The sequence below is a fragment of the Pteropus medius genome, unplaced genomic scaffold, assembly GCF_902729225.1.
Source record: "Pteropus medius unplaced genomic scaffold, Ma_sr-lr_union100, whole genome shotgun sequence".
Taxonomy (NCBI): Eukaryota; Metazoa; Chordata; class Mammalia; order Chiroptera; family Pteropodidae; genus Pteropus; species Pteropus medius.
The window spans coordinates 1303733-1315706 of record NW_024348242.1 but is presented as its reverse complement, the minus strand read 5'-3'; the positions used below and the strand labels follow the sequence as shown (position 1 = coordinate 1315706).

The window sequence follows — 11974 nt, the reverse complement described above, 5'->3', positions numbered from 1 at the left end:
TTGTGTCGGGTGGTACGAACCCGGCAGGACAGGAAGCGGGGGAGGGCGCAGGATACACTGCCACCATGCTCCCGAGCCTGGGACCTGGCGTCTGAAACGTCCCCTCCTGATGCCAGCTTGTGCTTCTTTTCCCATGCATAGCACCAGGCACTGAAAATTCACATGTCACCGAGGCCTTGTAGCTTAAGAAACCACATCAGAAGCATTTTGCGAGGACGATTTTCCTCTATGAAACCCGAAGCCACAAGTGGACCTGCTATAATGCGGGTAATTAGGCTGCTCCCTGCGCCCAGTGGACACACACCCAAGCTGCCAGAAGCTGGACACGCGTGTCTTCCTCGCCCGGGGCCCGCATTGTCTTGGTGCCATGTCCCCACTCCAGCAGACCCGCGTGCAGGCTGGGGTGGGGCTACCTGTCTGGAGTCATGAGGCCTCAGCAGGTGAAACTCTCTGCTTACACCCACACGCTTACACCCAACAGCCAACGGGCCCCAGCGAGCAGCCCCCCAGTAGCCACGTGGGGACCAAAAGGATGGCTTCCCTGTGCTGGGCCTGAGGAGGAGGAAGTCACTGCCCAACCCCGTTGGACCCTCCCGGCTCTGCCCGGCGGCTGCCGCCTACCGGGGCTCCAGGAGTCCTTGCCGGTCTGTACCTGTCCCGGGGTCTCGCTGCCCGAAGCTTCACCTTTATGCTCCCGGGGAGACGCACCTTTTTTGATTTAAGCCACTCCGAGTTGGGTTTTGTCACCCACTAACGAGGCTCCTGACCACTGTGACAAATGACGAACACAGTAATACTATGTTTGGGGCCTGCGATGAGCCCTCCTCACGAGTTACCTCATTAACCCTCTCGAGAACCTTTCAGGACGCAAGCGACCGTGGTCACCTCTGCAAAGCAGCTTCCCAGTGCACTGGGTTGAATGACGGGGGGCCATCGGCTGGCCACATGGACACAGAACGCCGACCATCACCGCCACCTCTGTTTTCTGGCCCCTTGGTCCTCACGTCCTGGGGCTTTGCTCTTGCTGCATATTCGGGGCTCGCCCACGGGCCTGGTGGCCGGTATTCCTTCGGCCCTCGCCCTGCCCACAGATGTCGCACCCTGGTGCATCTGGCCGTCGGCGGGTGCTGTACTGGGACAAGGCAGCGGCCGCTGTGACCTGAGCGCTCACAACACGCTGGCATCGTTACAAGTGTTTCTCGCAAGTGTGGCATCGTCCCAATGGTGCCCCGCGAGGCTGGAACCCCACTGGTCCCCACGCTTCAGATGAGGAAACTGAGGCTCGGAGCCGGGAAGGGACTCACCCCTGTGGGGCGGCTCGACCCGTCGGAAGGCGTCAGAGCCAGGCCCCACCCGGGGCGGCCCGGGGCCTAGGCCAAGTGGCTGCAGACTCAGCCACCATCATGAGGTCAAAAGCAGGAGCCTGGCTCTTCCCTGCTTCTCTTTAAGGGGGGACCAAGTGGGTGGGTGTCCTGGCTCTGCCCCTGACAGGACAGCGTCCCCGCTTAACCCGCCTGCCTCCCTCACCTGTGCGGCAGTGTGGCAGACTGACCTCTCCCGTACTCCCCCGCGGCCCACCTCCTGGGGACAGACCATGAAAGGCTTCCAGGGTCGGGGAGGAGGGACAGAGCAGAGAGAAAACAGATGGGAAGGTGAGTCATTAGGTCAACACGGCCACGGAGACGGGGGGGACAGAGAAGGTGGGCGACTATGTCAGAAACAAAGTTATGACTCACGCCTGAGTTTATCTCCAACACGTTGCTCCTTAGAGAACGATCTGGAATATAAAATGCAAAACAAAACTAACAAACGCACGGGGAAAACTCTCTTTCGTTTCGTTTTTCTGGAATTCGGTCATTTTCTGCCCCCCACCCTCCACTCCCCCATAGACTGCTTCAGGAAACGGCCCAGGACAGAATTACAGGTCTGAGGACTTTTTATACTTTTTATAGGGACGGTTGTGTCATCGGTTCAGGGTCGACCCGTGCGTGTTTCAGAGCAGGCAGGAGCTAAGCCCCCCTGTCGTCTAAACGTCCTGGAAATTTGGAAGCGCTGGCGTCGCAGGCCGGCTCTGTCCGCTTCCCGGCGTGGTGGCCGCTTTCGCCTTTGTTTTCAGACCAACGAGGAACACTGTACCTTTAAACGAGGAGGCGCCGAACGAGGGAGCGAGGGCAGTGAAAAGGCTAACTCGCTGTGGAGGACAGGAGTTTAATCTAATTTAAGTGGAGGGTGTCCGTCTGCGGAGTTGTTTTTCGGAGTGTGGGAATAGGGGACAGAAGCGGCCCCCTTGAATGGTCTGTCCTGCTCCAGAAGCAGTGGGGAGCCCCCTGGACGCCGGTGATCCAAAGCCGGCCTTGAAAGGAAGATTAGAGACACGCTCTGATTTGCAATTCACACGAATGCGCCCCGTGGAAGCTTTGCTAATATTTCAAACCCCATTTCAAGGGAAGTGTCCTTAAAATCGCTGCCTGGATTGCACTGAGGCCACCGAAGTCCGCTCCGGTCACCCGTTTTTACGACGTGGGAGCTTTTTTTTGTTTGTTTGTCTGGTCTTCACACTCCTCCCCGCAACCAGCATCTTAGGACGAGTGCTTTTAGTTGGGATTAAAACTGTGCTGCCGGCTGAAGTCGCTGCAGCTCGCGTCGGCTTCTCTGGTGGTGCAAACTGTGTTTTCTTTCCAGAGAATCACTTCTGATGACTGAAGGTATTTTCCTCGGAGAAAAATGGGGCAGGGGGACGACGAGGATGCCTACTTGGTTAGAAAAGAGAATTTCCCATGCTCGCTCGCTCTCTCTTTTTTTTTTTTTAACCTGATAATCAGTTTTTGCAGAAACATGACACAACAGGAGGTCAGGGGAAATTATGTTTATTGGCACCAGAGACCCCTCTGCCTGGCCAGCGATGATTAGGAAATAGATCCTATTTCGTTCTTACTGGGGAGGAGAATTGAAAAAGTCCCCGATGAAATACAAATATCGATGACATTAGAAGGTAAAAGAAACGACACCCATCTCAGACCCAGGGGACCTCTTGAAAAGGCACTGAGATAACCCAGATCTCTTTTTATCTTAAACTGGACCAGCGCTGTTCTTTTTCAAACAAGCTTTGCTGATATTCTACAAGTTTGCTCTCGCCACGAGCTTGTAACGTGCTAAGTCTAAGGCTTAATTTCTTTCCATTGCTGAAAGTGTCAGTACTTTGTTTTTTATCTCAAAGAGATTATGTGGGTTGTCTCTAATCTCATTTCAGAAAAACTTGAACGGCACTTATAATTTTCACGATTGTAACATCAGAAGGAGAGATACAACTTTGATTTTTAGCAATATCCGTGTCAAAGTATTTTATACTTTTGACTTTGCTGGTGTGAATGAAACTCGGCCTCTCTTTCAATTCTGTTCCATCCGAAAAGTATATAGTTCTCGTTCAAAATCTTGCCCAACTCCTGAAATATTCCCTTAAAAAACAAAAAAAAAACTTATACTTTTCCGGGAGAATGTCTGCAAGGAGCCGAAGGTAGCTAATGTTTAAGATAGCTATCCAAGATATGCTTTTAGGTTGCTGGAGTAAAAAATATATGTATAGATAGATACACAGATATTCTTTGCCCCTGCATGTTACTTGAAATCAGGTTTAATTATAAGTTTCATCAGAAACCTTTGCTCAAAATTTTAGAGGCCTAATAAGATTTTCATTAATTTAAACATATCACTATTCCCACGACAGCCCCAAATGCCTTCTTTCCCCTTTCATCCGTGGTTAAATATGTAAATAAAATGTCTAAAGTCATTCTTCAAAGAAGACAAAAGAAAAAAGAGCCGAGCGAGGGGAGAGACAGCCATAAAATTCCTCCCAATTCTCCATAACATTTGCCAGAGGGGGGTCGGTAGCCAGCCAGGGCTGAGCAGCGGGGGACCTCGCAGCTCCACAATCACACATCTCAAATCCCACACACAGGAGAAAAAATAAAATAAAATATCTTTTCAGCTGGAGCCATCAAAAGGCCCTTTTCATTTATTAGTTACAGAGTTATCTTGCAGTGGCTGATTTCTCAAAGCCCTCATTTTTCTATAATAACGTCTATTTGTTGGTTTCCATCTCAGCTGGGCAGAGCGCAGCACTTCTGCAGACATTTTTATAAAAATGAGAGAAGAAAGCAATCTGAAGTGGCGATAGCTAAAATAATGAGTCTGAACATGGCTGAATTAAAATCACACATAAAAGATCAATTAGGAGGCATTTTCTCAAGCAGCCCACACCCTGCTCCTGGTGGCTGGCGTCCTCCCTCCCCCCACATTTATGTCCCCAATAGTTTCTGAAAGAGAGAAACAAAAAGGCAAAGGAAAAAAAAAAAATGGTGCCCAATGAAGGACCTTTGCAAGGAAAATTCCAGAAAAGCCAAGCGATGTCCACCGAGTCTTTTTTAACTTAAGGTTTTGAAAATAACTCACTAGACTAAAACAAACAAACAGACAAAAAGAAAAGAAAACAAACAAAACTGAAAAAAAAAAACATAGTAAGAAAAATGGCAGCCTTTGAAAAAACATGGGATTTTTTTTACTCAAGAAATAACACAGTTGAAAGTGGTTGTTCTGACTGCACTGGTCTTTTCTATTGGTTTTTACTACTTTCTCCTCATTCCAACTTTCTCCAACACATCACACAGACATCCAGACAATGATACAGGGCCTGAGCGCCAACCTACTTATTAGTTCTGGGACCTTGGGCAAGTCCCAGCCTCAGTCTTCTGGGTGTTTCCTGGATGGATAGAGGATGGATGGGTGGTGGATGATTTATTTGATGGACATTTGGATGGATGGATGGATGGATGGAAGCATTTAATGATGGATGATTGGATGGATGGATGGATGATGGAAGGATGAAATAATGATGGATGGATGATGGGATGGATGGATGGATGGATGATGACAGATGGATGGGATGGATAGATGGACAGATGATGGATGGATGGAGAGATGGACGGATGATGGATGGATGATAGATGGATGGATGGATAGATGAGTGGATGGGAGGATGGGTGGGTAGATAGGTAGGTGGATGGGAGGGTGATGGGGAGATGAGTGGATATGTGAGGTGTCTCAATTCCTTACAGAAAAATCTACAACTTCTTTGAAGTAAAGGCCAGTATTCTAAGAAGCCTTCTCAGAGTAAATGTCCCACTTCAGCCACCGCTTCCGGGGAAGAGCAGAGTCTGGCAACAGCGCCTCCTACAGACGGCTGGCAACCCCGGGCTCCTACCACCAGGCCCAGCACGCGCCCCCAGGGATGTCTGCACACCCTGCCACCGCTCCCGTGTCAACCTGAAAACGCGGGCAGGGAAAAGAAGGCCCGTGTGCACCGGGCTCGCTGCTCCCACCTCGCCCCCGCCCGGGAAAGCCCTCCAGCTGCCCCTCTAGACGACACCCTGGGAGTTTCGACAGAACTTTAAAAAGATCCAGACCTGGAGGGCGTCTAAGAGGAGAGAGACGCGGCCGCCGCCCAGGGGTGCTGTTTATTTAAGGGTTAATGCAAGGTGAAGCTCTGAGCACATTCTTGGCCGGCAAGGCGTGGGTGGGTGGGTGTGCGCGCCCATCGCGCATGCCCCGTGCCGGAGAAGGGGCAAGGGGCGTGGTGTCCTAAGTGACTCTGTCACAAACTGGCCCCAATCCGAGGGTATTAGGCCGGGACGCTCCGTCTCCACCTTCAATGAAAACTGAGTGGCGTGCAGGTGTGCCTCCACGCCCCCCCTCACCCCCCGCCCCACAACTGAAGAGGATCCCGGGATCGAGCTGGAGCAGCGTTCTCCCTCCTCCCGCCCCCGCCCCGACCCGCATTACCTTATGGGTCTATAGCCAAAGGAGGGCGCAGGCCGGGCAAATCACTCGCCAAATAATATAAATACTCGACGAGCGAATGACTTCCTATAATAAATAAACCCAGCCGCCTAGAAGGAATCACCAGCCCTGCCTGGCGCGACGCCCCTCGGCTCGGCGGCTATGTTGGGGGCGGGGTTCATTATTCTACGTGCGGGACCCCCACTTCCCAGGGATGCAGGGGGGACGTCAGAGTCCCAGGAGGCGTCCCGCCCCTCCCCCTCCCCGCCTCCTTCGCGGAGACCTCGCTTGGGCGGCCCTAAAATCTGGATTCCCAGAGCCCCTCCCCCCGGCCCTCCGCTCTTCTCTTTGAAATTTCAAAGGAAGCCCCTCCCCGGAGCCGGAGCCGGAGCCGGAGCCGGAGCCGCGAGCGCAGGCCTGGTGACTCCCAGCCTCGGGACGATGCGGGCAGGTTTACAAGCTAAAGGGCCACTTTATGGCCGAGGCTATAAAACGCAAATCGCACCGCGCTTTGAAAGCGCCCTCTGCCCGGGGCCCACCATAAAAACCAGCGAGGATGCGCCCCCAGCCCCCTGCCGCGGACACCCCGCCCCCTTCCCCGGCCAGTCTCCGAACTTCCCGTAACCTCGGCGCCCTTGGGGTTCTCTGGGAAAGGGGGCGAAGGAGGGAGGCAGCGAGAAGAGCGGGGTGTCGAAGACAATCCCGGGGGTTCCCCCCCGGAAAGGGGGGGGCAGGCGGGAGGCAGCGAGAGCAAAGTTGGTGGCCGGCGGAGAGAGCTCGGAGGAGCGGCGGGCGGGACAGACGGAGGCGCCAGGCGGCGACACGGGCGGGATAGCGTTGCGCCCCGCGGGGCCCGGAGCCGGCGGCGGGGCGCGGGAGCAGCCGGCCCCGCCGCCCTGCTTTCTCATGCAAAGCAGCGGCGGAGGCGGGGCGCGCGCCCGGGGGCGGGGCCTGTCACCGCTCGGCTCTCCCCCTTCGCCTTTTTGCGAATCTTCTCATCCCGGGACGCAAAGCTCGGAACAGCTGCAGGCTGGGCCGGGCCGAGGCCGGCGGGGAGCGGGCAGCCGCGGCGCGCTGGCCGGGCCACCGTGCGCCCGCGCCGCCCGCCCGCTCCGAACGCGCCACCTGGGCGCGCGCAGAAGAGGCCAAAGTTTGCCGGCCGCCGCGCCGAGGGCTCCGGGGCTCCGCGCGCTTCCCGGTATTGTTCGCCAACTTTGCTCCTCTCCTCCGCGCCCCACCTCTGCGGAGGCCGGGCGCGGAGAGCGGGGCCAGGCTGGGCGGGCATGGGCGGGGGCCGGAGCAGGGACGCGCCGCCGGGGCCGGCAGCCCCAGCCCGGGAGCGGCGGCTCTGAGGGGAGCGGACCTCCCCGCGAGGGCGCCTCCACCGCCACCATGCCGCGCCCGGGCCCCCGCCTGTGGCTGGTCCTGCAGGTGATGGGGGCGTGCGCCGCCATCAGCTCCATGGACATGGAGCGTCCGGGAGACGGCAAGTGCCAGCCCATCGAGATCCCCATGTGCAAGGACATCGGCTACAACATGACCCGCATGCCCAACCTCATGGGCCACGAGAACCAGCGCGAGGCCGCCATCCAGCTGCACGAGTTCGCGCCGCTGGTGGAGTACGGCTGCCACGGCCACCTCCGCTTCTTCCTGTGCTCGCTCTACGCGCCCATGTGCACCGAGCAGGTCTCCACGCCCATCCCCGCCTGCCGGGTCATGTGCGAGCAGGCCCGGCTCAAGTGCTCCCCGATCATGGAGCAGTTCAACTTCAAGTGGCCCGACTCGCTGGACTGCAGCAAACTCCCCAACAAGAACGACCCCAACTACCTGTGCATGGAGGCGCCCAACAACGGCTCGGACGAGCCGGCGCGCGGCTCCGGCTTGTTCCCGCCGCTCCTGCGCCCGCAGCGGCCCCCGGGCGCGCAGGAGCACCAGCCGAAGGAGGGGGCCGCGGGGCGCGCCGGCTGCGCCAACCCCGGCAAGTTCCACCACGTGGAGAAGAGCGCGTCGTGCGCGCCGCTGTGCACGCCCGGCGTGGACGTGTACTGGAGCCGCGACGACAAGCGCTTCGCCGTGGTCTGGCTGGCCGTGTGGTCCGCGCTGTGCTTCTTCTCCAGCGCCTTCACCGTCCTCACCTTCCTCATCGACCCCGACCGCTTCCGCTACCCCGAGCGCCCCATCATCTTCCTGTCCATGTGCTACTGCGTGTCCTCGCTGGGCTACATCGTCCGCCTCTTCGCCGGCGCCGAGAGCATCGCCTGCGACCGGGACAGCGGGCAGCTCTACGTCATCCAGGAGGGCCTGGAGAGCACGGGCTGCACGCTGGTCTTCCTGGTCCTCTACTACTTCGGCATGGCCAGCTCGCTCTGGTGGGTGATTCTCACGCTCACCTGGTTCCTGGCTGCGGGCAAGAAGTGGGGCCACGAGGCCATCGAGGCCAACAGCAGCTACTTCCACCTGGCAGCCTGGGCCATCCCCGCGGTGAAAACCATCCTGATCCTGGTCATGCGCAGGGTGGCGGGCGACGAGCTCACCGGCGTCTGCTACGTGGGCAGCATGGACGTGAACGCGCTCACGGGCTTCGTGCTCGTCCCCCTGGCCTGTTACCTCATCCTGGGCACGTCCTTCATCCTCTCGGGCTTCGCGGCCCTCTTCCACATCCGCAGGGTCATGAAGACGGGCGGGGAGAACACGGACAAGCTGGAGAAGCTCATGGCGAGGATCGGACTGTTCTCCGTGCTGTACACGGTGCCGGCCACCTGCGCCATCGCCTGCTACTTCTACGAGCGCCTCAACATGGAGTACTGGAAAGTGCTGGCCACGCAGCACAAGTGCCGCGTGAACAACCAGACCAAGACGGTGGACTGCCTGATGGCCGCGTCCATCCCGGCCGTGGAGGTCTTCCTCGTGAAGATTTTCATGCTGCTGGTGGTGGGCATTACCAGCGGCATGTGGGTCTGGACGTCCAAGACGCTGCAGTCGTGGCAGCACGTGTGCAGCCGCAGATTCAAGAAGAAGAGCCGGAGAAAACCCGCCAGCGCCCTCGCCCACAGCGGGATTTACAAAAAAGCCCGGCATCCCCAGAAAACGCACCTGGGGAAATACGAACTCCCCGCCCCGCCTCCCACCTGTGTGTGAGCGGGCTGGAGGGGGGGGCCGGCGCGGGGGACGGCCCCGGACCGGACACCCCGACGGCCGGAGCCAGGCGTGGAGCTCTTCTCGGTTGGTTGGTTGGTTTGGTGTTTTTGTTTGTTTTTTTTTTAAATAATAGAAAAAAAATAAAAAAGTTTTTACCCTGAAATGCAGGATGCTGTGGTACACTGAAAGTTTAAAAAAAAAAGTACTGAAAGGTTTTTGTTTGGTCTTCGGGGAGAGCGTTCCCCTGGTAAGTAGCCTCTTGTGTGACTAATTTGTGGTAAAGTAGTTGATTCAGCCCCCAGAAGAAAACTTTTGTTTAGAACCTTCCGTAAATATACATCCGTGTGTGTCTGAGTTGGCTTTGCTATCCATTTACAAGTCAGAGAAGAGATAGCTGCTTTGCAAATTAAAAAGGCCTCTGCTGGGTAGCGGACGGGGGAGGAGAGGGAGGGAGGGGGAGAGAGGGAGAGAGAGAGGCGGGCGGGGACAGTCCCTCCGCTGCCGGAGGGAGAGCCACCCCAGGGGCCCACCCTCAGGAAGGCTGCCTCGGAGCCGGCAACTTCTGAGCAAACAGGAAGAGGGAGCCTGACAGCTCCGCACACGCCAGTGGATTTGGAGTCACTTAAAATAGAGTCCAGCCTCTAGCTTTCACCAGTGGTCTCTCTCCAAGACAGAAACTTCCAGCAAACCTAACGTTTGTAAGTGCAAACGACGTGCAATACAATTTTTTTTCCTCTTTCCGTGAAAATAAAAAAAAAAAGAGAGAAACGAGTAGTTTGCTGTATATAAAGACAACAAAAGGAGTCTCCTAACAAAAGAGCCAGGGGCCCAGCCCTCAAGCTCCTTAGTGTTACATTTTGTGGCTTTTTAATGGAAACCAAGCCAATGTTATGCGTTTGGACTGATTTGTGGAAGGGAGGGGGGAGGGCAGCGAGATCATTCAAAAGCACCCAAAGGGCTTACTGACTCTTTATATTGTTAAACAAATGGTGACTGTGAGTGGATCTAGAAGCACCGGACAAATGGTCTGGCTTATTCTCCCACCGCCCCAGGCAACAGTGATTCTGCTCGTGCATATGTGTAAGACATATTTTTCACGCTCCGCTATTTTATTAAAAATAAAATATGTTCTTTAGTTTGGTGCAGGTCCCTCGTGCGCTGTAGGAGAGGGGACACCTCCTCGCTCCCTGGGCTTCCCAAGCAGGTCCCCAGGGCTGCACCCCCGTGTAGAGGTTGCTGGGCACCCATCTGAGACAGCAGGTGGGCAGATTCCAGGCGGGGCAGGACCATTTCATGTTTGAGTTTCAGAGGAATTACAGACAGGAAGCACGTGGGGTTAGAACTCGTCTCGGACTTCTGGTGGCTGGTTGTGGGAGTCCAATTTGGCCACCAAGGGAGGGCCTTGGCTGTGAGCGTGGACAGGCTCGTGAGCCCAGCTTAGCCTCCGGTAATGTCTGCAGAATGGCCTAGCCCAGGAAGGGGATTGAATGAGTCATGCTCAGCTGACCTGCGGGGCTCACATTGTACCTAGACAGAGTGTCAGTCCAGAGTGTGCAGGCCGTGCAGCGACTCCAGGCCAGGGACGTGTGGACAAAACAGCCGGTGGATCTGGGCAGGATGAAGTGTCCACGCAGGGTGGCCAGTCATTGAGCAGAAGTTCATCGGCCTCGTGCTCGGTGGCGCCCCAGTTCTCCTGTGTCTGCCGTTGGAGCCGTGTGGCTGGAGCGGTGTCCTGTGGTCAGAGGTCCAGCTAAAGTCATCTTCCAACTGAAGGGCCCGAGAGTCCCGCCACCCTGCTGCTCTGGGACAGCGACGTCTCGGTGGGGTCAGGCCCCCAGCTGGAACTTCAGGTGCTCGTTAAGCACTTACTGAGAGGGACAGAAGCCTGTTTTCTGAAGAGGGGGCTTAGGTGTGAAGGCTGCTGGCCAAGTCCAGCCTCACGGCCGGATAGAGGGCGGGGTGCTTCTCGTAGAAGTGAGTGGGAATCTGGCTGCATTGGGGTCAGGGCAGGGGACACAGACTAGATGGGCAAAGTGATTTAGGATCAAATTTAGGAAAGCCTTGGGGGCATTAAAAAAAAGAAAGAAAAAAGGTTTTAAAAAAATATCCACAAGTGAAAACCTGTTTATTGATGGTTCTCACCCAAAAAAAGACTCTTGGAGATGGTTTGCGTGTAAATATGCATAGAACGCTCCCTTTTTTGTCACTCTTAGGAAAAAATTAAAAACATGTTTGGAATAGAGCTTTAAAAGGTCTACAAATTAAAAAAAAAAAAGCCTAGAAAAAAAATAGTGTCAGCAGCACTGGGCATCAGAGCCCAGCTCGAGACTCAGCTTCTTTGGCTCGGCCCGCGGCAGGTGTGTGGCTTCAGAGTTCCGTCCCCCAAACAGGTGCGCTGGAGTATGTAAGCGCCTCGGCTGTGTGCAGAAGGCGTCTCGGTGCAGACGCACCCCAGAGGCCAGGCACCTCGCTCACGAATGCGGAGGGATTGTCAGTCTGGGCCCCTCGGCCTGCGGTGAGTGCGGGAGGCCGCACGGGACCTTTTTGAGCTCGCTGCTTCTGGGACGCGCTGGCGAGGAACTGGAGCCCGACCCAGATGCAGAAGCTAGAAGCTGCGAGACCCTCACCCCTGCCTGGGTCCTCGTTAGCGGGGTGCAGGATTTCTAACCGAACTGTCGCTTGTCCTAGTTTAGGGATTTTCCAGCGTCCTGGCCCTTAGAAGTCATAGAAGCCCAAAGAAGGTCATGTCCAAGGTCACACTGCCTTCCACACCCATTCATTCTTTCCTTCCTTCGTTTGGCTACTCACCACCCAGCCAGGGCTCAGGGGGACAGAAAGGGCACCTGGGCCTGGCTGCGGGAGGGACCTGCGTGGCTCTGACAGGCTGCTCAGGACACATCTTCCTTACACTCCTGTTGCGAGCCAGGGCGGCACCCCACGGGAGGCTCCAAACGCACAGGGGGCGGAAGACGCCATGCCGTGATCTCATGGGTGGGGGAGGCTG

At 56.2% G+C, this 11974-nt stretch overlaps 1 protein-coding gene across 1 annotated transcript; it reads left to right on the top strand.

Moving 5' to 3' along the window:
- Window positions 1–6947: 6947 nt before the first annotated feature.
- On the top strand, window positions 6948–9052 carry FZD10 (frizzled class receptor 10). Its single transcript, XM_039879228.1, has one exon. It carries the CDS (start codon window positions 7225–7227, stop codon window positions 8968–8970), a length of 1746 nt encoding a protein of 581 aa, XP_039735162.1. The 5' UTR covers window positions 6948–7224; the 3' UTR covers window positions 8971–9052.
- The last annotated feature ends 2922 nt before the right edge of the window (window positions 9053–11974 follow it).